Below are 26,217 nucleotides of genomic sequence, written 5' to 3' on the forward strand. Positions count from 1 at the left end.
CAGAATTTAGTTTAAGTTAATTTGAGTTTGGGAATGTTAGATCATATACATGTGAATTGCATTTTAATATTGTTGGGGAGTATTGTTGTATTCATATATGTATGTGATTTATAATTTGTGTTTTTAAGGTTATATGAAGAGAAGAAAAATATTCAAAAAGTTTTTAAGATTTGCTAATTTGAGCTGAGAATTTGCTTAATCGGCCAAAACACTGATTCACCCTCTTCTAAGTGTAAATTTGAATCCAAATCTAGATTAGGCATTGATTGATTTATTTTTAAATCAAAAGCTAAAAATATATGTAGATAGATAAAAAAAATTCATATATTCAGATGAGTACATCTGTAAGAAATAAATGAATAAATAAAGATCGGAAATCCTCGGATGTAAGAATTAAACAAACTAGGAAACTAAATAATTTTGATGGTGAGATGCCGTATGGCCCATGGCCCCATACGCCTATGGCTGCCATAGAAATAGTCAGCCTAATTTGACCTTCCACATGTAGCGTACCAGTAGCTATTGATTCAAAAGACTGGCAAAAGGAAATTAGAATAAGACAAATTGAGGTTTTTACACCCAATTTCATAGCCGAGTAAAAAGTGAACTGTAAGACATAAGACCTATAAATTTTGAAGGTTTTAGTTTTAGACAAAATAAAATAATGGAATAAACAAGATAATAATGATAAAAAGAAAAATAATCGGATTCAAATTTATTTTATTTCCTTTTACTTTTTGTCGTCTTTCTTCTTGTAATCTGCTTTCGTTGACATTTTCAACCTTCAAACTGGAGCATGAAATTTAGAAGCAACCCAAGTCAGCGGCTGGGCATTTGAGAAAGGAAAGTTTCATAAGGTGGGGTACTATGAGGTATAGAACTGTTCAAACATGGTGTCCCTAAGCTGTTGCTTGTCTCCACTATGATGCCGACTTTGATGAACAGGTCATGCATCAACCCACCTGCTACTATTCCCCATCAACCACTATAAATAAGGTATGAGGCCTTCTCACTTCGGATCAAATCTACTTGCTTAGCAATAGCACACAGAAAGAAACAGACCGTCTTTTCTAGGGGTTTAGATATATTGTGAAACAGTCACATAGAGATCTTCATTCCTCCTCTTCCACCAACAACAGCTAAGACTAAGAGGGAAAATGGGCTTGGCAGTTGGGAGCTCAAGGTGGCCTTCCTGCGTTTCTCATGCATTTATTCTTGTTGCTGGGTTATTGATTTTCTCAAACATGCCATGTGAAGCTCAGCTTTCTTCGTCATTCTATGATAATACCTGTCCAAGTGCACTCAGTACCATCCGGACAGCCATAAGGACTGCGGTATCCCGCGAGCGTAGAATGGCAGCATCTCTGATTCGTCTCCATTTCCATGACTGCTTTGTTCAGGTATTCATTAATTCCTATCTTTCCAACTCCATTTGATTTGGTCAGAATTTTTTATCTTGGTGAAGAAAGTTATTAAATCTTTGGATTAATTATATTTCAGGGCTGTGATGCATCAATCTTGCTTGATGATTCCCCCACCATTCAAAGTGAGAAAAATGCACCTAACAATAACAATTCAGTTAGAGGGTTCGAAGTCATAGACAATGTCAAGTCTCAGGTGGAGAACATTTGTCCAGGCGTCGTATCCTGTGCAGACATTGTTGCAGTGGCAGCACGAGATGCATCTGTTGCAGTAAGTATCATTTCTCATTGATTTTATATTACCCTCACTTGATTAATCTTTATACACCAACTTCATGATGATATTAATTTAAAATTATGAACATGTTTCAAATTAAATAGGTTGGGGGACCAACATGGGCACTGAAGCTTGGAAGAAGAGACTCCACCACTTCAGGCCTCAGCCAAGCTGCAACTAACCTTCCAACCTTTAGAGACGGCCTGGACAGGCTTACTTCCTTGTTCAGTAGCAAAGGTTTAAGTACAAGAGACATGGTTGCTCTTTCAGGTAATTGGAACCCTCAACAGGTCTTACTGAATCACTACTTAGTGTTGGAATTGTAGTCACTTCTCACCCTACACATGGCTGCTAATTATAAGTATTTAATTCATTAAAATATGCAGGTTCCCATACAATAGGCCAAGCAAGATGCGTGACCTTCCGCGATAGAATATACGGCAATGGAACTAACATTGATGCTGGCTTTGCTAGCACTCGGAGGCGCCGGTGCCCTGCTGATAATGGGAATGGTGATGATAATCTTGCACCCCTGGATTTGGTGACACCCAATTCTTTCGATAACAATTACTTCAAGAATCTCATTCAAAGAAAAGGCCTCCTTCAATCAGACCAGGTACTTTTTAACGGAGGATCTACCGATAGTATTGTCACGGAGTATAGCAAGAGCCCTTCAACTTTCAGCTCTGATTTTTCATCTGCCATGGTAAAAATGGGAGATATCGAACCTCTCATTGGCTCTGCTGGAGAGATAAGAAAATTCTGCAACGTTATAAACTAATTTTTCCACGAGGTGTTTCATTCAAAATCCAAGTGTCAATATTAATGTTAGTCGACTAACTACGTTTTTTTTTTCCTTTGTCTTCGTTGGTACAGTCAGTCTCTGATTTTTGTATTTTATAGTACATTGTTACTGTTGTTTGTCGGCATTGGGAAAATTCCCTTATTAATTTGTATCAGTCTTCTACTCTAATTGAAATATGAGCATCCATCTGTCGCATATATTAGTAATGCATCCTTATTTTTGGATTGTGCGCATCGTAACGCTTATGCTGACTATACTAATATTGACTGACACTAGAGTCCTTAACTTTCCCTTTACTGCTTTGGCCAACCCAGTTTGGACCACGGGATTGTCTTGTCCTCTTAACTCACCCTGCCCTCGCCTGTCTATTCGAGCATTTGTAAGCAACAGGGCAACGAGGCAATAATGAGAAGGGTTCTTTCTTGCCCCAACAAGCCTGGACTTGGCCTTAGGGTAACCGAGGAGATTGACACACTCCTAAGCATAAATACAAAAACACTGCAATTCCCCCCATTAATTTTACTCCAAGTAAAATTCAAATCGAAAGACAATTAGTAAATTCATAAAATGAGAATTTAAAGTGGAACAATGACGACCAAATTGTTGGGAAGACAAAGTCTTAGACCCCAATTTGAACTGGAAGTAGTTGAGAAATTACACAAAAAGAATGCCTGGTGGCGAACCCAAGGCAACAAAACCAATTGCCTGGTTCTCCCCAAGTTACTAATTTAAAAGGCGACAAGCACCATCTGTTCTTTGTTCTTTGCTGCAACTCACACTCAACCACTTGATGGTGCTTCTCGACGCTCATGCTTCCAATTTATGAAGCCCTGGATGGAGGCAATTTTGGGAATAATATTTTCACAAATATTAGACATCAATTTTCTTTTCTTTCTTTTTTTTAATAAGATATAAATAAGTTTTCAAAGTAAAATGTTAATGAATATTAAAAGCATTTTTTTGTTGACTATAAATAGGACTTATAAATAAATATTAAATGGGTTAAAAATATAAGGCAAAGTTATTATTTAAATTGTTCAAATTTTGAAAATTAAATTTAAGTAGTAATAATAAACTCTTTACCCAAAGATTTGCCTAAAGATTTGTTCGTTTTAATTATCTTGTCAAGTATCATTAAAATTAGTTTACTGAAGTTTTCAAGATTGATTATTAATTAAGAGAAAATATATATACAAGAAAAGAAAAAGATTAAAAAAATTATAAATTTCATTTTTTTTAGAAAAAAATAAAATAAATTTGACCATATTATAACGAAAATTTGCCAAATGGTTGAGGTGGAACTTCCTACAAATTCATCATTTTTCAAACCAATGGGTCCCATTAATACCTTATCTTGGAATCGAAGCAATGGACAAATTGAGGGTGCCCTTTCTCCTAGGAAGAAGGTGTGTTGTCTTAGAGATAAGGACACAATTGGTGAAGGTGACTCAGGTTTAACTATAAGACCTCAACTAAGTGTTAGGTTTTATGCCTTGGATGCGAAAATTTCTGCACAGTCCACTTTGTTTTCTAAGCAGTTTTCCTAACTTCAATCACATATGGAAAAAGGTTTCTCTCTAATTAATGGAAAAATACTCTACAACATGGATCAACTGCAAGCTCTTGAAGATTTTGTCCACAAGCATTTCTCTTAGTCATGTTTATAGATTATCATTTTTTTTTGGACATCTTACTTTTGTTTTCTGGACACTTTGCATTATTTTGGACAACTCTTAGGTGGCATTTATTTCTTTCTGGGACAAGAAGGGGAGACATTATACATTGATATTACATATTGGATGATGATCATAATCATTTTTATTTTTTATTTTTGTATATCTATGGATACTTGACATGGTATTGAATCATACTTTTTATCTTTGGACAATCCAAAGAGGGAGATTGTGAGTGTTGTAGTCAAATTGGTAATTCCAGATAAAATACCTAAGTGTCTACTAGTTATGGTTCTCTAAATTCGTTGTCAAACTACTTGACTTATGAAGATCAAGACACTGGATTTGCTAAGAGGCCAAGGTAAGTAGCTGAGTTGTGTTGAATGAATTTGAATCAACCTTATGTTCAAAATATTGATTGTCTTGAACCATTTTAAAAGAGTTATGGAAGCATAGGAAAAATATTTTTGCTAAGAGTTTTATGTTACCCTGTTTCTCGATCGATCCAAGTGTAAGGGCAAATCGATCCAAATTACTCTTTTTTGTGATCCTTTTCCATCCATTATATTAAGGGTTTCGTATCCTTTCAAATTAAAATCCTTATATTTCTGGATATGAGATAGCAGTAGTCGGTTCTTGTGCTCTTGATTCCCTTCCCTTTTTGAAGTTGTTGTTTTCCAAGAAAATCTCATACAAGTCTTCAAACAATTTTTTAATGGATTTTTTGAAAAGAAAATTGGGTTGAGTTCTTTGAACATTCATCTCTCAATCATTTTGGGTTTGGGTGAAAACCCATTTTCTTCTTGATGAAGCTTTAAGCAGAAGGCCGGAAGGACTCCAAGCATGTTTCTGAAGATGAAGACGTGGTGTAGAGGTGTGAAGATGCTTGTCAAGTAGTCCGTGAAGGATTGGAGATTTTGAGCTAGGTAAATCCTTGTACACCTTAATTGCTTTTCATAGTGGAATTTTTTATCAATAAGCCCATGTTTTTTATTTTTTATCTCTTTGGAGGTTTTCCACATAAATTTTGGTGGTCTCATTGTCTCTCATTCTCCTCTTAATTTCATTTTCAGTTTCGAGTTATCTTAGACAATTTGGACATCTAAAACTTGGTTGAATGTTGAGGTAAAATAGATATATGAGTTGTCTTTAGGTAAATTGAATGTTGTTTTTGAATATTGTTCATAGGTATATTTGAGATATTATACTCTTGTTCTTAATTAAAAATTGTTTTAAGGAATTGTGTTGGGGAGTGTTGGAACATGTGCATGTAACTTGCCTTTTAATCTTGTTGGGGAGTGTTGTTACATACATATTTGCATGTGATCTCTACTTTGTGTTTGGAAGTGTTTGTAAAGAGAAGGAAAAATTGTAAAAATCTTAAGGTTATATAACTTATGTTGGGAGACCTTTTAAATCGGTCAATAACACCTATTCACCTCCCTCTAAATGTGTTTTATCATTGACATTCACCTTTCGGTTAATTTGATGAACCATGTTTATATCTACAGATGAGAGAGAACAATTCTATTATGTCATATAAAATATTATAAAAGATATATAAAATTATATACAATTATTATATTTTAAAACATCTCATATTTTCTCATTCTTTATATTTACATCCTGAACTACAAGTAAATTTGAATCCAAATCTAGATTAGGCATTGATTGATTTATTTTTAAATCAAAAGCTAAAAACATATGTAGATAGATGGATTCATTCATAGAGATAAAGAAATTTCATATATTCAGATGAATAGATCTATAATAAATAAATAAATAATAAAGATACGAAATCCTTGGATGTGAGAATTAAACTAACTGGGAAATGTATTTATTTATTTATTTATTCCATTATGTTTTGGTGCCATTAATTGAATGGGTGTGGTGGAGAAAACTAAAAAAATGTTACAATGCGGCCTTCACTATCGGTGCTATCCGGACTATTGTGGCTGCAGTGCTGCGTGGTGTTGGAGTTGGACTGTTCTGGCTGCAGTTCTACACATGGTGTGGATGGCTGGAATCGGATTTCTGGCATAACATCTATACATTTATATTTATCTGACACATATTTATAACAAATTTAGGACAATGGTATTAATAATTCATTTTTGTAGCACTGTTAAAAAATAATATTATGTAAAAGTGCATGGTAAGAGACACGTGATGCAGTAATATATGGCCTTTCCGAATGGGTCGTATTTGTCAGCTATGACGCGTCGCCACTGTTCAATTTTGATGGTGAGATGGCCTATGGCCCATGGCCCCATACGCCTATGGCTGGCATAGAAATAGTCAACCGAATTTGACCTTCCACGTGTAGCGTACCAGTAGCTATTGATTCAAAAGACTGGCAAAAGGAAATTAGAATAAGACAAATTGAGGTTTTTACACCCAATTTCATAGCCGAGTAAAAAGTGAACTGTAAGACATAAGACCTATAAATTTTGAAGGTTTTAGTTTTAGACAAAATAAAATAATGGAATAAACAAGATAATAATGATAAAAAGAAAAATAATCGGATTCAAATTTATTTTATTTCCTTTTACCTTTTGTCGTCTTTCTTCTTGTAATCTGCTTTCGTTGACATTTTCAACCTTCAAAATGGAGCATGAAATTTAGAAGCAACCCAAGTCAGCGGTTGGGCATTTGAGAAAGGAAAGTTTCATAAGGTGGGGTACTATGAGGTATAGAACTGTTCAAACATGGTGTCCCTAAAGCTGTTGCTTGTCTCCACTATGATGCCGACTTTGATGAACAGGTCATGCATCGACGCACCTGCTACTATTCCCCATCAACCACTATAAATAAGGTATGAGGCCTTTTCACTTCGGATCAAATCTACTTGCTTAGCAATAGCACACAGAAAGAAACAGACCGTCTTTTCTAGGGGTTTAGAGATATTGTGAAACAGTCTCATAGAGATCTCCATTCCTCCTCTTGCACAATCAACAGCTAAGACTAAGAGGGAAAATGGGCTTGGCAGCTGGGAGCTCAAGGTGGCCTTCCTGTGTTTCTCATGCATTTATTCTTGTTGCTGGGTTATTGATTCTCTCAAACATGCCATGTGAAGCTCAGCTTTCTTCGTCATTCTATGATAATACCTGTCCAAGTGCACTCAGTACCATCCGGACAGCCATAAGGACTGCGGTATCCCGCGAGCGTAGAATGGCAGCATCTCTGATTCGTCTCCATTTCCATGACTGCTTTGTTCAGGTATTCATTAATTCCTATGTTTCCAACTCTATTTGATTTGGTCAGAAAATTTTTTTTCTTGGTGAAGAAAGTTATTAAATCTTTGGATTAATTATATTTCAGGGCTGTGATGCATCAATCTTGCTTGATGATTCCCCCACCATTCAAAGTGAGAAAAATGCACCTAACAATAACAATTCAGTTAGAGGGTTCGAAGTCATAGACAATGTCAAGTCTCAGGTGGAGAACATTTGTCCAGGCGTCGTATCCTGTGCAGACATTGTTGCAGTGGCAGCACGAGATGCATCTGTTGCAGTAAGTATCATTTCTCATTGATTTTATATTACCCTCACTTGATTAATCTTTATACACCAACTTCATGATGATATTAATTTAAAATTATGAACATGTTTCAAATTAAATAGGTTGGGGGACCAACATGGGCACTGAAGCTTGGAAGAAGAGACTCCACCACTTCAGGCCTCAGCCAAGCTGCAACTAACCTTCCAACCTTTAGAGACGGCCTGGACAGGCTTACTTCCTTGTTCAGTAGCAAAGGTTTAAGTACAAGAGACATGGTTGCTCTTTCAGGTAATTGGAACCCTCAACAGGTCTTACTGAATCACTACTTAGTGTTGGAATTGTAGTCACTTCTCACCCTACACATGGCTGCTAATTATAAGCATTTAATTCATTAAAATATGCAGGTTCCCATACAATAGGCCAAGCAAGATGCGTGACCTTCCGCGATAGAATATACGGCAATGGAACTAACATTGATGCTGGCTTTGCTAGCACTCGGAGGCGCCGGTGCCCTGCTGATAATGGGAATGGTGATGATAATCTTGCACCCCTGGATTTGGTGACACCCAATTCTTTCGATAACAATTACTTCAAGAATCTCATTCAAAGAAAAGGCCTCCTTCAATCAGACCAGGTACTTTTTAACGGAGGATCTACCGATAGTATTGTCACGGAGTATAGCAAGAGCCCTTCAACTTTCAGCTCTGACTTTTCATCTGCCATGGTAAAAATGGGAGATATCGAACCTCTCATTGGCTCTGCTGGAGAGATAAGAAAATTCTGCAACGTTATAAACTAATTTTTCCACGAGGTGTTTCATTCAAAATCCAAGTATCAATATTAATCTGAGTCGACTAACTACGTTTTTTTTTTCCTTTGTCTTCGTTGGTACAGTCAGTCTCTGATTTTTGTATTTTATAGTACATTGTTACTGTTGTTTGTCGGCATTGGGAAAATTCCCTTATTAATTTGTATCAGTCTTCCACTCTAATTGAAATATGACCATCCATCTGTTGCATATATTAGTAACGCGTCCTTATTTTTGGATTGTGCGGATCGTAACGCTTATGCTGACTATACTAATATCCTTGTCTAAGGAAACAATTAATGCCCTACATCATCTGCAGTGAGTCTCATGCGTGTACTGTGGACCAACGGTCGCACTCATAATGACTGACACTAGAGTCAGATTTTTTTATAATAATACGATAGTTTTAAAAAATAATTCCTAAATTATCATAATAGAAAAATTAATTCTAAATTTACCGTAGTTTTGTCCAAATAGAAAAAAGGAAAAAATTTGAAAGTAAAAAATTATCTCTTCAAAAGATGATTTTAAAAAAATATATAAAAAAAAATTGTATTTCCAAGACGCGATTCCAAATTAGAAACAAATGAAATGAGAAATCAAGGGATGATTTTCAAAAAATTAAAAAAATATATATGTGTGTAAAAAAAATATATAAAAAAAAAAAATCGTCAAGACACGATCTCAAATTAGAAATAAATTAAATGAGAAATCAAGAGACGATTTTCAAAAAATTAAAAAAAATATGTGTGTGGGTGTTATCACTTTTTTTTTTTTATTATTCTTTATTCTATTTATACAATAATACAATTATTAAAAATATATATTATAAAATTAAAAAAAAACTATTATCAATTTTATATGAAAATTGAGTTTACAAAAATTGTTATTAATTTATTAAATAATTGTTTATAAAATAAATAATTTTGTTTTGTTTAACTTTTAAATTAATTTTATTATATAAATTTTTAGATTAAAAATATTAATTTTTAAGTTAAAATTTCACAGTAAAATGAATTTAAAAAAAAAAGTTAAATAATTTTCATTGTTCTTAATCTTCAATTTTTCTTTAAATTAATGCAATTAATTATAACTAATAAAATTAATTTAGTTTGATATTTTTTTTTATTTATAAGATAAATAATATTTATCTATTTTTTGTTTATGTGAAAAATGATTTTATAAAAAACAAACTTGTTATTAATTTATTAAATAATTATTTTAACTCTATATTACCTAGTCATTGAAAATGTACTATGGAACCATTTAATTAGAAAAATAGATTTGTTTCTACGTTTATAAGTGATTACCAATAAAGTAAAAGTAGTTGAATTTTATGTTTATGAGTTATATTTTAAGAATATTTTTATATAAAAAGGGATAATTGTGATATTTAAAATTAATTAAATAAATAAAAATCTACTTCCAATTGAGAAGCTCTCTCAAACAGGTCTTCCATAAAGTCTGCGTATGCCATAAACTCATTCCCCATTTTTCCCTTTGCTCCTCTCAATTTCCCACTCCAAAAGCCTTTTTTCGCCCTCATTTATTAGTCATTAATCATAACTTCTTCTCTAGAAGCACGCCGACTTCTTGTCTCATTTCTTATTGCTTTAATTTTGTATTTATTATTATTTTTTATGTGGAAATCATCTCTTCATTGTTTTTTTTTTTTTTTAAGAGACGATTTTTAATTACTTAATTTTTTTTTTCTTTGAAAATCATCTTTTCAATAGACGATTTTTTATTGCTTAATTTTTTTTTATATTTTTTTTTATAAAAATCGTCTCTTCCAAACACCATTCTCATTTTTAATAATTTAAAAAAACGAAAAAAAAAAGTCATAAATCATCTTTTGAAGAAACAATTTAAAAAAACAAATATTTTTCTCTCATACCTGATAAAAACTATCATAGATTTGTAATTATTTTTCTCACTATGGTAATTTAAGAATTATTTTTTAAAATTACCGCACTCTTATCAAAAATCCCACTAGAGTCCTTAACTTTCCCTTTACTGCTTTGGCCAACCTAGTTTGGACCACGGGATTGTTTTGTCCTCTTAACTCACCCTGCCCTCGCCTGTCTATTCGAGCATTTGTAAGCAACAGGGCAACGAGGCAATAATGAGAAGGGTTCTTTCTTGCCCCAACAAGCCTGGACTTGGCCTTAAGGTAACCGAGGAGATTAACACATTCCTAAGCATAAATACAAAAACACTGCAATTCCCCCCATTAATTTTACCCCAAGTAAAATTCAAATCGAAAGGCAATTAGTAAACTCATAAAATGAGAATTTAAAGTGGAACAATGACTACCAAATTGTTGGGAAGACAAAGTCTTAGACTCCAATTTAAACTGGAAGTAGTTGAAATTGCACAAAAAGAATGCCTGGTGGCGAACCCAAGGCAACAAAACTAATTGCCTTGTTCTCCCCAAGTTACTAATTAAAAATGTGACCAGCACCATCTGTTCTTTGCTGCAACTCACACTCAACCACTTGATGGTGCTTCTCGACTAAGGATGGTAATGGGGCGGGTTTTTTCAAGTACCCGTCCCGCCCCGCCCCTAATGGGACGTGGTTCAATTTTAATAAACGGGTTTGGGACGGATTTGAGATTTTTTTTTAAAAACCTGGGACGGGTTCAAGTATTGTCTTGCCTTGCCTCACCCCGTTCCGATTATATATAGAATTAATTTTAAAATTAAATTTAACTTAAATTTTAAAATTAATTTAATTTAAAATTTTATTTTATTATTTTTAATATATTGATAATAAAAAATATTTTTAATAAAATAAGTTATAAAAAATATAATAATTTAATTATTTATAAAATATATTTATTTTCATGCAATTAAAAATTTTAAAAGTGATTTTTTTATTAAAAAAAAAAAAAGTTAAACAGGGTGGGACGGGATGGGTATGGGAATTTATCATACTCGCCCCACTCCGCTCCGTTTAATTTTTTAAATGGGGCAACGATGGGAATTGTTTCGAATAAACGAGACGGGGTTGGGATGGGGGTGACCCATCCGGAACCTACCCCATTGTCATTCCTATTCTCGACCCTCATACTTCCAATTTATGAAGCCATTGATGGAGGCAATTTCAATAGACGTATGTATGGGAATAATATTTTCACAAATATTAGACATCAATTTTTTTTAATAAGATATCAATAAGTTTTCAAAGTAAAATGTTAATGAATATTAAAATCATTTTTTGGTTGACTATAAATAGGACTTATAAATAAATATTAAAAGGGTTAAAAATATAAGACAAAGTTATTATTTAAATTGTTCAAATTTTGAAAGTTAAATTTAAGTAGTAATAATAAACTCTTTACCCAAAGATTTGCCTAAAGATTTGTTCATTTTAATTATCTTGTCAAGTATCATTAAAATTAGTTTACTAAAGTTTTCAAGATTGGAATATTAATAAAGAGAAAAAAAAAATATGTGTATATATATATATATATATATATATATATATATATATATAAGAAAAGAAAAGGAATAAAAAAAGTATAAATTTCTTTTTTTTAAAAAAAAAACTTGACCATCCATATTAAAAAAAATGGGGAGGGAAAATTGAATTATTATAAAAATGTACTTTCCCCAAACTTTGATTTTAAATTATTTTTTATTTTTTATTTTTTTAAGGTTTTTTTCTCATATTTTCCTTTGGATATTCAAATATAAGAAAATATAATTTTCTTTTATTGGACTCCAATAAATAGTATGTATCCAATGCATGAAAATAAATTTTATTCGAAAGAGTTTTATTAAAAAGTAAATGTAATTGCTAAAAGTGTTTGATCAAAATTCTTCAAATAACTTTATTTTTCTTTCAACATGAATTATAATTTTCAACATTTTCTAAAAAGTTTGAATGTTTATATTTCTTTCTCAAACAAATTGGTAAAATTTATTCAACATTTTTTTTAATATTTGAACTATCATGACTTCTAATATAAGTGTGGCTTAAATATGATTTTAAAGGGAAAAAAATTATACCTATACCCTATATTATATATAAAATGTGGGTGCTTGTAAAATATTTTTTTTGGTTTAATACAATCCCACTAAAAAAATGCTTCTTTTGTATTAAAATCAGTTCATTATAGTTTTCAAGATTGGAATATCAATAAAGAAAAAGAAATCTAACAAGAGAAAAAGATAAAGGAAAAACTATAAATTTTCTTTTCTATGAAATTTGACTGAAAACTTAGGGGAAATAAATAAATAAATTATTATAAAAATATATTTTTCTCAATCTTTTGTTTCCCATTTTTTCTTTTTTCTTTTTCGAGGTTTTTTCTCTCTTATGATATTCAAACATAAGAAAATATATCATTTATTTTTATTAATCACTGAGAGTATAAGTTAAGAAAAAATGAAAAACTATCCTAATAAGTTCTTTTCTATGTTTCGTACCCAAGTTGTTAGGCAAGCAAACGTGGACGCCTAAAATAAAAATTTCAAAGCAAAAATACATGCTGAAATCTTCATCAAATACTCTATTTAGATGCTTAAAAAAAATTAAAATAAAATATTTTGAAGATAAATAAAGCAATGAAGCAAACTAAGGTGGTGTTCGGTTTTTACTTAATTCTAAATAAAATTTTAATATTTAATAGTGTTAAATATCATATTGTTTATTTTTATAGTATTTTATTTATATTAAATATTAAAAAAATAAGTTATGTTATTCTTTTTTTTAAAAAAAAAAAATCTAAATATTTTGGTTTTCTCTATTCAATAAAAAGTTTATAATAAGTTATCAAAAATATAAAAAAACAAACTACCTAAAGTCTAAAAACAAATTACTTTTAATAAAAAGTTAAAATAATAAACACTTTTTAATCCAACGTGAATCTCTTGATAAATGTTAACAAGACATAATTTAGAATCATAAACGACTTGTGAAGAAAGTTAATAAATAAATAAATAAGAAAAAAAAAACCGATATTAATGATATTAGGTTTTCGGTTATGATCTTTGTGGGTGTTGATTTCCTAATCAACCACGAAACAAAATTTATTTTACGGCAATAAATAATAAATAATAATAATAAATTCAAATCATTCTCCTACTTTCCATCTACATTCTTATCAATCAATTAGAGGAGTAAAAGAAAAGCAAAGGGAAAAAATTTATCTATTTTGGCTACCTGGACGTGTTTCTTCTCTATGTTTCGTCTATTGGCTTTTGATTTAATCTTGCATATAGAAGGGGAAGTCAAGAATGCCAGTTAGAAGGATGGCGGGACATCGAAAAGGCAGTGCAAAATAATGACTACCGTAGCGGGAATCAACCTACTTAAACTGAAATGATTTTATCGGAACAATGTACATTGCAAGGATTTGGTTAATACAAAAATGAAATAAATATTTTTTACAATGTTTTTTAGAATCGGAGAGGTGCTTAAATAAAAAAAATTATCGATTTATGGTTCATTGGTCAGATCAGTGGTCAAACCACTGATACGTCATAAATAATAATTTATATATTATATAAAAATTTAAATAATTATTAAAAATTAAAATTATTTATAATTAAAACTTTAATAATATATCATTTTTATATTTGACATATCAAATTAAATAATGAAGAGAAATATAAATATATTAATATTTTAAATTTTGTTAAATTGAACATATATAATATTTAAATATAAAGATATATTTAAAATAAAAAAAATCTAATATTTAATTTGATTCGCATGTCTTTTATATTTTATTGTTTTGAAATTATTATATTAATTAATTTATATTATTTTTATAATTACATTATATAATTATTATAAAAATAAAGGTGAAAGGGTTTAATACAATAAAGAATTGAAAAAAAATATTAAATTTGTTATATTTTTATTTGCAAATATAATATAATAAGAAACTTCATAGCTTAGTGGTTAAACTTCAATTTTTACACTTGAAAGTCCTAACTCAAGCTCTTCAGCTTGCAAAAAAAATTTCTTACTAACGAATCCCACATCAATAATGGATAAAAAATATGTAGAGATTGGGAGGTATAAAAGGCATATAATAATCATTAATTTGCAATACTAAAGTTTCTTGGGCTTGATGACAAGTGGGTTGGATGGGCTCCTCGTGGAGTGATATGGTTCCCTTAAGAAACATCGGCGTTTTGGTAAGGTTAAAAAAAAAATTAAATAGTTGGACTAGTCGATTCGTCTAATTTGTTGATCGAACCATCGATTCATCTGATCCGATCCTGATTCAACCCTCCATCAACTCAATTAACTAGACCAAACCGAAATCGTGACCGTCCGACAATCGGATTGGTTGAACTGGTCGGTCCAGTCCGATTTTTAAAACCATGTTTTTTTTTAGTGGGATTGCTTAATATGAACAAAAAAGCTTTATAATTTATGACAGGAGAGAATGAATATATGATAGGAGAGAATGGACCAACTTAAATTAAAATTATAATAGGAGGGAATTAACTACTATGAACTAAAAAAGTTTCACCGTAACATATGTTGTAGATGTTTAGTGGATAAAAAAGAAAATAATAATAAAAATTCAAATCATAAATAGATAGATTTATTTATATCTATAGGACCTCAGACGCTACTAATTCTCCTAAAAACAATTGTTGTTAGTAAAGGCGCATACCCTAACCTTATAGTGGATTCACCCAAACTCCCACAATGAACACAAGGGGAGTTGGTGAATGTGACCAACCCTCTGATCTACCAACAATCACCCCCCCTTCGCTCTCTCCCTAGTAACACCCCTAGAGTTCAAACTCATGACTTCGACTCTGATACCACTTGTAGGACCTTAGGTGCTATCAACTTTCCTAAAAGCAATTGTTGTTAGGAAAGACGCATACCTTAACTTTATAGTGCATTCACCCAAGTGCCCATGACATACACAAGGGGAGTTTGATGGATGCAACCAACCCTCCAATCTGCCAAAAATATCCTTTCTTTGATTATACATATTCATTCATATATTTTAATTCCATTATTATTATTATTATTATTATTATTAATGTTGTTGTTGTTGTTGTTGTTGGGAAACTTGTGCTTTGGGCCTCCTATTTGTAAACAATATAGTTTTCAAATCCAAAAAATATGAAATATTAGAATCAGTCGTTAATGTGCTAAATAATATGGGTTTTGTGCACTTTGTCCTAACTCATTTTTATATGCCCGGATTGCCCTCACCCATCTCCATGTCAACAGCCACATTAACCAATAGTTTTTTTTAAAAAAAAACAAATAATTATTATGTTTGAAATTTAGGTTACACACTTAACTTGGAACCATATCAAATTTCCCAAATCTAAAACTTCTTCATCTCAAAGTTGTCAAACATTTCTCTCCTCACTCTTTCTCATTTTAGAAAGCAAACCTTAATCCCAAATTGCAATCTACATTTTTTTTCTCCACTTTCTCAACAACCAAATCTGCACTTCATCCTAAGAACGTCCAATTAAAAAAAGGCTTGAAGAGGTGTAGCTGTGACTCTAATTTTGTTATAGTAGAGCAAGTTTGAACGAAAAAGTGAACTTCGAAATATTGGCTTCCTGAATAAGATTTTTTTTTTCCTCTCATTCAATTGCATTTTGCCCTAAACCCAACCCAAAATTTGAAGGTAATTAATTTTTATTAAGTGCTCTTTAGCTCATTTGTTTCAAATGGAGCACATCAGCAATTCTAGAGTTGTTCTTGGACTCCAACTTTTGTCTGCAACCATGAGGTGATAGCTTTACGTGCAAGTGGATTTTTTACTACATGATCGTCGATTTGATACCAATCTTTTTCCAGATCGAAGACTCATGAAATAAAAAATTAAAGTGGTAATTTCTTTTTGATGGTCAGAAGAATGTTCTAGAGATATCTAGAAATTGGATGGAAGTCCTTGAGTTTTGTAGACTTTTTTAAAGTCCAAAGCCTATGGTGTGGATGGTTGTTTGATGACTATAATTAGGCAAGATCCTCTTTTGACCAAATACTTCATAATTCAATCATATTTATTGACACTTAAAATAATAAATAAAAAATAAGAATTAAATTGCATAAATTTGTTGTTGGTTAGCAAAAATTGTAGGTAGTGTGTGAATTTCTAAATTTTGTTGGACTATGTGGGTAAATATTTTGCAAAGCTGTGGTTTCATTGTTTGTCTTCAATGGAAACTCTTTCCTGTAGTCTTTTGAAACTTCTTTGTAAAAGACGTTTGAAAGTTTGAATTTTAGTGATGATATCAAATAAAATCATTATAATCTCCTTTTAGCAATATTAAAAAAAAAAAAAATGATTATGATCATTTGTAAGCTTGAATTTGAGTGATTATATCAGATAAATCGACCTAACCATTATGATTACTCCCTTTTGCAATATTAAAAACATTTTATGTACAAAGGAAGTGTTTGCAAGTTGATTTGATGTTGAAAAGACAAGGGGTCATAGAGGATCCTGAGATGAGAGGCGATTAAACTGGGGGTTCCAAATAGACTTTTATGATCTCATCAACATGATCAATTTTTGGTAATGGGTGATTGGGAGGGATCACTTCTCTAATTTGGTGCAAAACATGGCTACAATGTGGTTGAAAACCATAGTACCATTTGACAAAAAATAAAATAAAATAATGCTCGTCTCAAATTTAAAGACTTACAAATATAATTTTATCCTAAAAATAGAACTCAAAAAAATGAATACCAATTCTCGGGTTAATGACGCATTCATTAATCCTCCAGAGAACAATTCAAATATTGCAATAAGAATAATAATAAAAAAATAAAGAAATAAACTAAGGCATGGCCAACACTTCACAAAGTTGTCACTTAATTTTCATCCCAAATCTATATTCAAGTTTCATCTCTCAAATGGTTATTGCCATCATTTTATCAAGTCTCAAATCAAATTCAAAAAACCGTCTAAAAAGAATGTCACGCTCCTTGAAATTTTATTAGCTCAATTGACACATTCAAGTCTCTCAAGCAAAGACAAAGGAGAAAAGAATAACAACATACACAGAATGAAATTGGCATTCAAAATTAAGCATGGACTAACTTAGTAAAGCAATAATAGTTAAAAATGACCAAGCATAGAATCTCCCATGTCCCTTTATTTGCTAGTAGTAATTGTCATATATCCCATTAAAATTAAATGAAAAAAATCCATCAATTAGAAGTAATATAGATAAACCAATTTCCCCAAAAATCTTATGATAACACAAATTGTGGAAAGGAAATAAATTTTTTCTACTTTATTTAAAAATACAAACATATATTTAACCAAAACAAATTTATCCTATGTTTCATTCATGCGAAAATGAAGCAAAATATAAGCAACCCCAAAATAAAAACACCTTCGACCCCAAGATTTTCTCAATAGCCAAACAAAGACTTAAATGGAAAATTCACCTATGATTGATTAATCCAAAACAAAGGAAAGCTCCAATTCGATTTCCAAAAACCTTAAAAAAATTTCACCTTTGATGATGAAAGAAGAAGATATGGGTCTAGTTCGATTTACTTGAATATTTTAGGAAGACGGGTATCGAGTTTGCGTGATCAGGTTGTGAAGAGAGAGACAATGGGGTTAGGGCAAAATGAAAGGAAGAAGGTTTTGGGAAGATGGGCATCTAGTTCAGCTGGTTAGGACATGAAGAGATAGACAAAAGATGTCTAAAAATAGACTATCTTTGGATTTCAAATGAGGTAGGAAAATAATAAATTTTTTAGATTTGGGATTAGGACAAAATGAGAGGTAGAAGTTTAGGGAAGATGGGTCTCGGGTGTGGTGAGGAAGTGAGAGAGAGAGAGTTTCCCCAAATTTGAGATGATTCTTGGGTTGCATGTGTAATCCAAATTTTAGATGTAATTATTATTATTATTATTATTATTATTATTATTATTATTATTATTATTATTATTATTATTTTCTTTTTATGGAAACTATTGATTAATGTGGCTATTGACATGAAAGTAGGTGAAGGCAATCTAGACACATAAAAATGAGTCAACACAAAGTGCACAAAACCCATATTATTTTTCACATTAACAACTAATTCTCATATTCCATATTCTTGGAATTTAAAAACCATATATTATTTGCAAATGGGAGGCCCAAAACACAAGTTTGCCTTTATTGTTGTTGTTTATTTATTATGTGTGTAGTATAAATATGGAAAGAAAAATAAATCATTAACTATAACTCTTAAAAAAATGTAAATATTTAACTTCACATTTATTTTTATAATTATAACTGTGAAAAGAATATAAACTAATAATGTAATAGTTTTGAAATTATAAAATAGTAGGAAATATAATTTTTTCATAGGTCCATAAAATAAAATAATAGAATTTTCGTTTTGTGTTGAATACATCTTCATATTTAAATATTGTACATATTTTATTTAATAAAATTAAATATATTAATATATTTATAGTTATTCTTATTATGTTTAAATTTGGTAGTATGAAAGATAAAAAAAAATGAAATACTATTAAAGTTTTAAATTATTTATTTATATTTTCATATTAAAATTAAAATTATATATTTATGAGGTCATGTTGCTATCACTCACTATTCAACCATCATCAGCCCAACTAATGAATTGTATCTAATAACTTTTCTGGTTTAATAACTTATCCAATTTTGGAAACATTGTTAAAGCATGATTATATAAAGATGTTTTGTTTCTTATTTAAACATACTAAAAATTAAATAGGTTGGACCTGAAAGCCCAAGCCGGCAGTCTAGACCCAGACTACCCATGAAACCCATAAGGCTGGGCTTGGGCTTCTTTCTTGATGCATAGGTTTAGATCCTAAGGCCCAAGCAGTAGAAATTAGGCCTGTGCCATTGGACAGAGCCCCTTTTTTGGCATGGGCCGCTGGAATTACACCCAACATTCATCCCAAGGTTAGACAGCTGATATTAGTTGACAATGGTCAGGTGGTACTTTCGGCTTGATGAAGCCTGCATGAAGCCCTGGTTTTGCAAACTGCCAATATAATATGCAATGACTAGATCACATGCAGCTTTGCAAAATTTTGCATGGTTGGATAATATATATTTTTCTGTGGGTTGTGACACCATGATTTGTATTTGGTTTCTATGTGCATCACATTTTGAATGCAATTTAATCTAATTTATTTACTGGCAGCAGGAGATTATTGAAGGAAATATAAGGAGACTTGTACCAGTAGGCATAAGGGTCATGATGGGCACACTCCAAAACCAACTTTGTATCGAATACAAGATAAAGAACGACCTTAATTTTCAACACTACTTGCAAAGACAAAGGAAGAGAGGAAAATTCAATGGAAACTATTGACTCTCAAAAGACATTTCGAATTAAAGCATGTAGGCACAACAACTTAGTTTATGGCATTGCAGAATTCACGTATCTCTCCAGCCGAGCCAGTGAGAGGTTCAATATCTCCCATCTTTACCATGGCTGATGCGAAATCAGAACTGAAAGTTTTACGGTTCTTGCTATATTCACTGACAATACTGTCTGTGGATCCTCCGCTGAAAAGTACTTGGTCTGATTGAAGAAGACCCTTTTTTTGAATGAGATTCTTGAAGTAATTGTTATCAAAAGAGTTGGGTGTCACCAAATCGAGGGCTGCAAGATTGTCATCACCATCCCCATTATCAGCAGGACAGCGGCGTCTCCTGGTACTAGCAAAGCCCGCGTCAATATCAGTTCCATTGTCGTATATCCTATCCCGGAATGTCACACATCTTGCTTGGCCTATTGTATGAGAACCTGTATTTCCATTCAGTGAGTTAATTAGTATTGAGTCACATGATCAAAAGTGAATTCAAATTGATTCCACCTACCTGAGAGGGCAACCATGTCTCTTGTACTCAAACCTTTGCTACCAAACAAGGAGATAAGCCTGTCAAGGCTATCTCTGAAGCTAGGAAGGTTGCTGGAAACTTGGCTGAGGCCTGAAGTGGTGGAGTCTCTTCTTCCAAGCTTCACTGTCCATGTTGGCCCTCCAACCTATTTCATGTATGCATAAAAGATTTGTCAATATCATTATGGAATCCATGCAGAAAAAACAATCAAGAGATATGATCGTGCTAACGGTTATAACACTCAATGTATACTTACAGCAACAGATGCATCTCGGGCTGCCACTGAAAGAATGTCAGCACAAGATACAATGCCGGGACAGATGCTCTCCACTTGAGACTTTACATCGTCTATGACTTCATATCCTCTAACTGAATTCAAATTATTAGGTGCATTTTTCTCACTTTGAATGGAGGAGGAATCATCAAGCAAGATTGATGCATCACATCCCTGCAGTATTAATCCAATGACTTAAAATAAAAATCTTACAAGGACAAATAGTGTGGCTGGAGAGAAAGGAATGAATACCTGAACAAAGCAATCGTGGAAATGGAGACGAATTAGAGATGCCGCCATTCTACGCTCACGAGATACCGCCTTCCTTGTCGCTGTTCGGATGGTACTGAGTGCCTTTGGACATGTATTATCGTAGAATGATGAAGAAAGCTGAGCTTCACATGGCATGTTCGAGAGAATCAATAAAACAGCCACAAAAATGCATGCACCATAATTCCCTGCTATTGAGCCCATTCTCTCTCTCTCTCTCTCGCTGCGCTATTGAGCAAGTAGTTTTGATGAGAAGCACAAGCCTCTCAATCCCTATATATAGTACTGCTTCCTAACAGCAAAAGTTATTGCTTGGGGCATGACCCATATATTGCCATGAGATTATTATATAAAACTTTTATCTTTTCGGCAGCTTGGAATATAGAAAACTATGGATCTCTCTCTCCCTCTCTCTCTGTGAGCTATTGAGCAAGTAGTTTTGATGAGAAGCACAAGCCTCTCAATCCCTATATAAAATACTGCTTCCTAACAGCAAAAGTTATTGCTTGGGGCATGACCAATTGCCATGAGATTATTATATAAAACTTTTATCTTTTCGGCAGCTTGGAATATAGAAAACTATGGATGGGGGATGGGGGGCGCTGGGGGCTGATCAGGTTCGCACTCTTTCTTGCCAGATATATGTGAAGTTTATTGCTATGTATTTCAAAGTCAAGAACCGACCAAGTGATTTGGATTCATGTGTTTATTTATATTGGCTTCAAAACCTTAGTATTGTAATAAAAAATGTTCTTCACACACGCATATCTTTATATATATAATGTATATGGAACCACGATAACACACACATATCTTCAAAATGTTGGCTGCTATTAATTGTTCGTGAAAAGGAAGACGACAAGATGAAGCTCACCTACCTTTCCGGCATTGTGGTCCTACTTGGTAGAATAAATAAATAAGTTTGAACGCCCACGTTGATTTACTAATTTAAGTATTTACGGATCATTCTTTGACATTTTTAGTTACATGTGATTAATTGTTTTCACTTTTTGTAATTATTCGATTACAACTTATTCTAAAGGTATGTTCTTGATAGCTACGTGGGTACGTCCAAAATCAAGTATTGGCACCTTATGGCAGCCATGAAAGAATAAGGCCGTGCACCATGCAGCCTTCAAGATTGAACATTGATAAAGTCATAAATTAATCAGCATGGAGAAAAGTTGGTGTCGACAAAAATATTGTTATTTGGATTTTACAAAAATACGACTAGTGTTTATCTCCAAGTTTTTACTTATAGAAGGTTAGTCACATGGGACCATGAGGTGTCAAAGATTGGAAGAGATAAAGGGAGCAAAGTGTGATGTGGGGGGACATCAGTTGTATGGAAGTACGAATGGTGTTTATCTCAAATTCTTATTTCTAGGCGACCAATCACATGGTATGCATGAAAAGGTTCAAGTTTCAGGGAGGCGTAAATGCAAGAAGGTGTAATAGCAATATGATCAATGAGAGAAGTATAGGAGAACAAGAATTTCTTAATTTGTTTGGTAAGAAGTGGAACTTTTATAGTATTTCAAAATAATAATTCCCACATTAATTATTCAATTATAATAAGGAGTCTTTAAGATGAGGCGTGTTACAAAGACACAATGGTTTGCCTTCTCATTCTAGCCAAATTGAGCTCAATATTTTTCAATCCCGCCTCCATAAACTTTTAGATTAGTCATTAAATAAATACCTCAAGCTAATCTCAATGTGCTTAATCATGTGAAAGTTAGTTATGCAATTGAGATGTATCATCACTTCTGTTTTAGACTTTTCAAGCTCTACTCTTGACTTAGGCAAGTGTCTTAGCATCAAGCTCTATATCAAGGGTTAAACCTTTAAAAGGGTGTAGAAGATCATTTGGTTATATTTATACCAAAAGAAATATGCACTCTTTTTTGTAATAAGAGTGAAATAATCATTTTCACCTAGGTGTAAAATACGAGAGACCCCATTGATATTCAACCACTAACCTATATACATGTTAATCTATGGGCATACTTGGAGCATCTATGATATAACATTGTGAAATGAAGATATATAAGGAGACTATGAACCTTTCGATGCATCAAAGATCAAACATGGGGTAATAATCATCATATTAGCATAGAGTGGCTTGGAACATGTACTATATTAAGTTTCAAGATAATTAATTCACTATAATTGATCTTGCCATGATGAGCTTAGACATCACAAGCTGTACACGTAACACACAATGATGGATCCACTTTTTCAACTGACAAACAGGTTGATGCCAACCAAAAATTTCTTCAAATTTGAACAATTAAAAAATTGAACAAAAAATATGAAATTTTTGGATGAAATGTTGATATCAACTAATACTATTTGTTGTTGCAAATTATTACATTAAAGTTAAAATATTGTTTTAAACTTCTTTGAAACTATATATAATAATAATAATAATAATAATAATTGGAGAGTAAATTTTTTGGGTGCCACCAGGATAGCTCGTGGTGAATTATAGAGAGGATACACTTAGATAAAATTATCGAAGTAGCTCGCTGTGCTAGCAAGTCATATGGGCTAAAAGTATGAAGTTGATGGGTTAAATTGAAAATGAAATTAAGCAACTAAGTAAGGAAAGGTGTGTAATAGAAAGTGTTTAAGTGGGAAAAAAAAACTGAAAGTGATAAGGAAAAAAATTGGTTCGAGAGAATTTAGTAGAAATTTATGGAATAATGTGCAGCAACAGTGTGATAATTGAGAAAATGATTTTTTAAAATTAAACATAATTAGGAAGATGCAGGAAACATGAGATGTGAATTAATTATTCCCTCTTTTGTGAATATGATGGATTTTTTTTAATGTTATTTTAAAAAATTATTATTAAAAAAAAGGTCATTTAAAAAATACATATAGAAATACAAGTTTTTTCATCTCTTATTTTATTTTGCAATAAAATTCCTTTTGAAAAAATGAATTATATGGAACTTATCTTTTTTTAAAACACCAGTTCACTTTTTTCTTTTTTTTTTTTTATAATTTTATTCAACCCATCTTTTGAAAAGGTGAATTTACTTTTAGACTGAATTCACTTTTTTTAAAAGATAAGTTATACTTAAAATAATGTCTACTTTTTCAAAAGATGAATTGTACTTGAAATCTATGGTAGTTATAGAATTATTTTAGTTGGTGTTACAATCTTTAAAAAAAATACTTGTAGTAGAAGGCCCTGGACATGACCATGATCCGTCAAAACGCCTGGAAACCTCATGCACTTACTGCCCTAAAATGTGCATCAAAGCTTTGATCGCCACAAAGTTGATATCAAAGAGCTTTCGCTACTGTAACATGTCTTGAATATTCTCACTTTGCATTAATTTATCTTTATTTTCATTGAACATGCCATGATAATTTTTAAGAAACCATGATCACATCTAAGGGAGATTTATAGTAGTGGGTATATGGTACCTGTCTTTTATTTAAACTAAGATAAAGGAGTGACACTTACAATCTCCTATGAATAAGACAACCCTTATAATTTCCTATAAAATAGAAACCAGCAAAGAAATTAATTTTGGCATCCTCCGCCAAATCGAAGGAAGAGAAAAAGGTCTAACACTCGTTATTGACACTTGGATTTTGACTGCAAATCTTGTGAAGAAATCAATTTATAGCACTGCAGAGTTTTCGAATCTCTCCGGCAGAGCCAGTGAGAGGTTCAATATTTCCCATCTTAACCATGGCTGATGCAAAATCAGAGCTGAATGTTGAAGGGCTTTTGCTGTACCCAGTGACGATGCTGTCACTAGAACCTCCGCTGAAAAGTACTTGATCTGATTGAAGAAGACCCTTCTTCTGAATGAGATTCTTGAAGTAATTGTTATCAAAAGAATTGGGTGTCACCAAATCCAGGGCTGCAAGATTGTCATCACCATCCCCACTAGTAGCAGGACAGCGGCGTCTCCTGGTACTAGCAAAGCCAGCGTCAATATCAGTTCCATTGTCGTATATCCTATCCCGGAATGTCACACATCTTGCTTGGCCTATCGTGTGGGAACCTATATTCCAATGAATAAATTAATATTTAAACTTTTATATGATGAGAACTGGAATTGAAACCTCTTTTAGGGTTCCAAATACCTGAAAGGGCAACCATGTCTCTTTCGCTCAAACCTTTGCTACCGAACAAGGAAATAAGCCTGTCGAGGCCGTCACTGAAGTTAGGAAGGTTGGTGGCAGCTTGGCTTAGGCCTGAGGTTGTGGAATCTCTTCTTCCAAGATTCACTGTCCATGTTGGTCCACTCACCTATATATTTTCATATATATTAGGAATTTTTGAATGGCCCGTGACTGTGCTAATGGTAATTAATAATGATAAATGTGTACTCACAGCGACGGATGCATCCCGAGCTGCCACTGCAAGAATGTCAGCACACGATACAATACCGGGACAAATGCTCTCCACTTCAGACTTTACATCATCTATGACATCGTATCCTCGAACTGAATTCAAATTATTGGGAGCATTTTTCTCGCTTTGAATGGAGGAAGAATCATTAAGCAAGATTGATGCATCGCAGCCCTGCAATTAGTCCAGTCATTTAATTTTCTCCTACAAGAACATGGGAAAGAAAATTTCTGAGGTAACTGAATTAGCATACCTGGACGAAGCAATCATGGAAGTGGAGACGAATTAGAGATGCTGCCATTCTACGCTCACGAGATACAGCAGTCCTGACCGCTGTCCGGATGGTACTGAGGGCTTTTGGACAGGTGTTATCGTAGAATGAGGAAGATAGCTGAGCTTCACATGGCATATTTGAGAAAATAAATAATAGAGCAACAAAAATACATGCTGTTGAGCCCATTTTCGCTCTTTAGTTTTGCTTGTGCAAAAGGGACTGTAAAGAACTCAAGAAAGGAATCTCTCTCTCTCTCTCTCTCTCCCTCTCTCTTTCTGATATTGAGCTACTAGTTGTAATTATGAGAAGCACAAAGCCTCTCAACCCCTATTTATATTGCTCGGCCTAACAGGAACCCTAAGCTCAAGAGCTCCTGGTTGGTAGAACGAATCAAAGTTTTCAAGAGGACCCCACCTAATGTCAAGAGCTTATCATTTAAGACCATCTTTTTGGCAGCCTGGAATATGGAAAACTATGAAGGCGCAGACAAAGGTTCGTAAGTTGTCATGTCACATACATCCAAAGTTAGTTGTTATATCTTCCCAAAGTCAAAAACCGACTAAGTCACTTAGATTCATATGTTAACTACCTTCCCTGCAACATTTTCTTACTATTTCTTTCACAGATCAGTCTGACTCTTGCCTTGGGATCCTAGCAAACATCAATGTAATGTGAAA

At 32.6% G+C, this 26,217-nt stretch overlaps 4 protein-coding genes across 4 annotated transcripts; 2 read left to right on the forward strand and 2 right to left on the reverse strand.

Moving 5' to 3' along the window:
• The first annotated feature begins 1,047 nt into the window (after positions 1-1,047).
• LOC117903917 (lignin-forming anionic peroxidase-like) lies at positions 1,048-2,727 on the forward strand. The gene is made up of 4 exons (XM_034827674.1): positions 1,048-1,400; positions 1,501-1,692; positions 1,803-1,968; positions 2,085-2,727. The coding sequence occupies exons 1-4, from the start codon at positions 1,158-1,160 to the stop codon at positions 2,477-2,479; spliced, it is 996 nt and encodes a 331-aa protein (XP_034683565.1). The 5' UTR covers positions 1,048-1,157; the 3' UTR covers positions 2,480-2,727.
• Positions 2,728-7,044: 4,317 nt separating this feature from the next.
• On the forward strand, positions 7,045-8,699 carry LOC117918323 (lignin-forming anionic peroxidase-like). Its single transcript, XM_034838656.1, has 4 exons — positions 7,045-7,395; positions 7,498-7,689; positions 7,800-7,965; positions 8,082-8,699. Exons 1-4 carry the CDS (start codon positions 7,153-7,155, stop codon positions 8,474-8,476), a joined length of 996 nt encoding a protein of 331 aa, XP_034694547.1. The 5' UTR covers positions 7,045-7,152; the 3' UTR covers positions 8,477-8,699.
• An 11,091-nt stretch (positions 8,700-19,790) lies between these two features.
• LOC117911776 (lignin-forming anionic peroxidase-like) lies at positions 19,791-21,301 on the reverse strand. The gene is made up of 4 exons (XM_034826537.1): positions 20,868-21,301; positions 20,598-20,789; positions 20,321-20,486; positions 19,791-20,246 (listed from the first exon to the last, which is right to left on the reverse strand). The coding sequence occupies exons 1-4, from the start codon at positions 21,087-21,089 to the stop codon at positions 19,852-19,854; spliced, it is 975 nt and encodes a 324-aa protein (XP_034682428.1). The 5' UTR covers positions 21,090-21,301; the 3' UTR covers positions 19,791-19,851.
• Positions 21,302-24,322: 3,021 nt separating this feature from the next.
• Positions 24,323-25,811, reverse strand: LOC117922644 (lignin-forming anionic peroxidase-like). The gene is made up of 4 exons (XM_034840819.1): positions 25,520-25,811; positions 25,249-25,440; positions 24,999-25,164; positions 24,323-24,916 (listed from the first exon to the last, which is right to left on the reverse strand). The coding sequence occupies exons 1-4, from the start codon at positions 25,724-25,726 to the stop codon at positions 24,522-24,524; spliced, it is 960 nt and encodes a 319-aa protein (XP_034696710.1). The 5' UTR covers positions 25,727-25,811; the 3' UTR covers positions 24,323-24,521.
• Between the last annotated feature and the right edge of the window lie 406 nt (positions 25,812-26,217).

The sequence above is a fragment of the Vitis riparia genome, chromosome 1 (assembly GCF_004353265.1).
Source record: "Vitis riparia cultivar Riparia Gloire de Montpellier isolate 1030 chromosome 1, EGFV_Vit.rip_1.0, whole genome shotgun sequence".
NCBI classification, from domain to species: Eukaryota; Viridiplantae; Streptophyta; class Magnoliopsida; order Vitales; family Vitaceae; genus Vitis; species Vitis riparia.

What these genes read in the sequence shown, in the direction of transcription:
- LOC117918323 (XM_034838656.1), top strand. Translation starts at nt 7,153, where the DNA reads ATGGGCTTGGCAGCTGGGAGCTCAAGGTGGCCTTCCTGTGTTTCTCAT. An exon ending in TCCATGACTGCTTTGTTCAG is followed by an intron (nt 7,396 to 7,497) that starts GTATTCATTAAT and finishes ATTATATTTCAG; the next exon opens with GGCTGTGATGCATCAATCTT. An exon ending in AGACATGGTTGCTCTTTCAG is followed by an intron (nt 7,966 to 8,081) that starts GTAATTGGAACC and finishes TAAAATATGCAG; the next exon opens with GTTCCCATACAATAGGCCAA.
- LOC117903917 (XM_034827674.1), top strand. Translation starts at nt 1,158, where the DNA reads ATGGGCTTGGCAGTTGGGAGCTCAAGGTGGCCTTCCTGCGTTTCTCAT. An exon ending in CACGAGATGCATCTGTTGCA is followed by an intron (nt 1,693 to 1,802) that starts GTAAGTATCATT and finishes CAAATTAAATAG; the next exon opens with GTTGGGGGACCAACATGGGC. An exon ending in AGACATGGTTGCTCTTTCAG is followed by an intron (nt 1,969 to 2,084) that starts GTAATTGGAACC and finishes TAAAATATGCAG; the next exon opens with GTTCCCATACAATAGGCCAA.
- LOC117922644 (XM_034840819.1), bottom strand. Translation starts at nt 25,726, where the DNA reads ATGGGCTCAACAGCATGTATTTTTGTTGCTCTATTATTTATTTTCTCA. An exon ending in TCCATGATTGCTTCGTCCAG is followed by an intron (nt 25,441 to 25,519) that starts GTATGCTAATTC and finishes GACTAATTGCAG; the next exon opens with GGCTGCGATGCATCAATCTT. An exon ending in CTCGGGATGCATCCGTCGCT is followed by an intron (nt 25,165 to 25,248) that starts GTGAGTACACAT and finishes GAAAATATATAG; the next exon opens with GTGAGTGGACCAACATGGAC.
- LOC117911776 (XM_034826537.1), bottom strand. Translation starts at nt 21,089, where the DNA reads ATGGGCTCAATAGCAGGGAATTATGGTGCATGCATTTTTGTGGCTGTT. An exon ending in CCCGAGATGCATCTGTTGCT is followed by an intron (nt 20,487 to 20,597) that starts GTAAGTATACAT and finishes TACATGAAATAG; the next exon opens with GTTGGAGGGCCAACATGGAC. An exon ending in AGACATGGTTGCCCTCTCAG is followed by an intron (nt 20,247 to 20,320) that starts GTAGGTGGAATC and finishes ATGGAAATACAG; the next exon opens with GTTCTCATACAATAGGCCAA.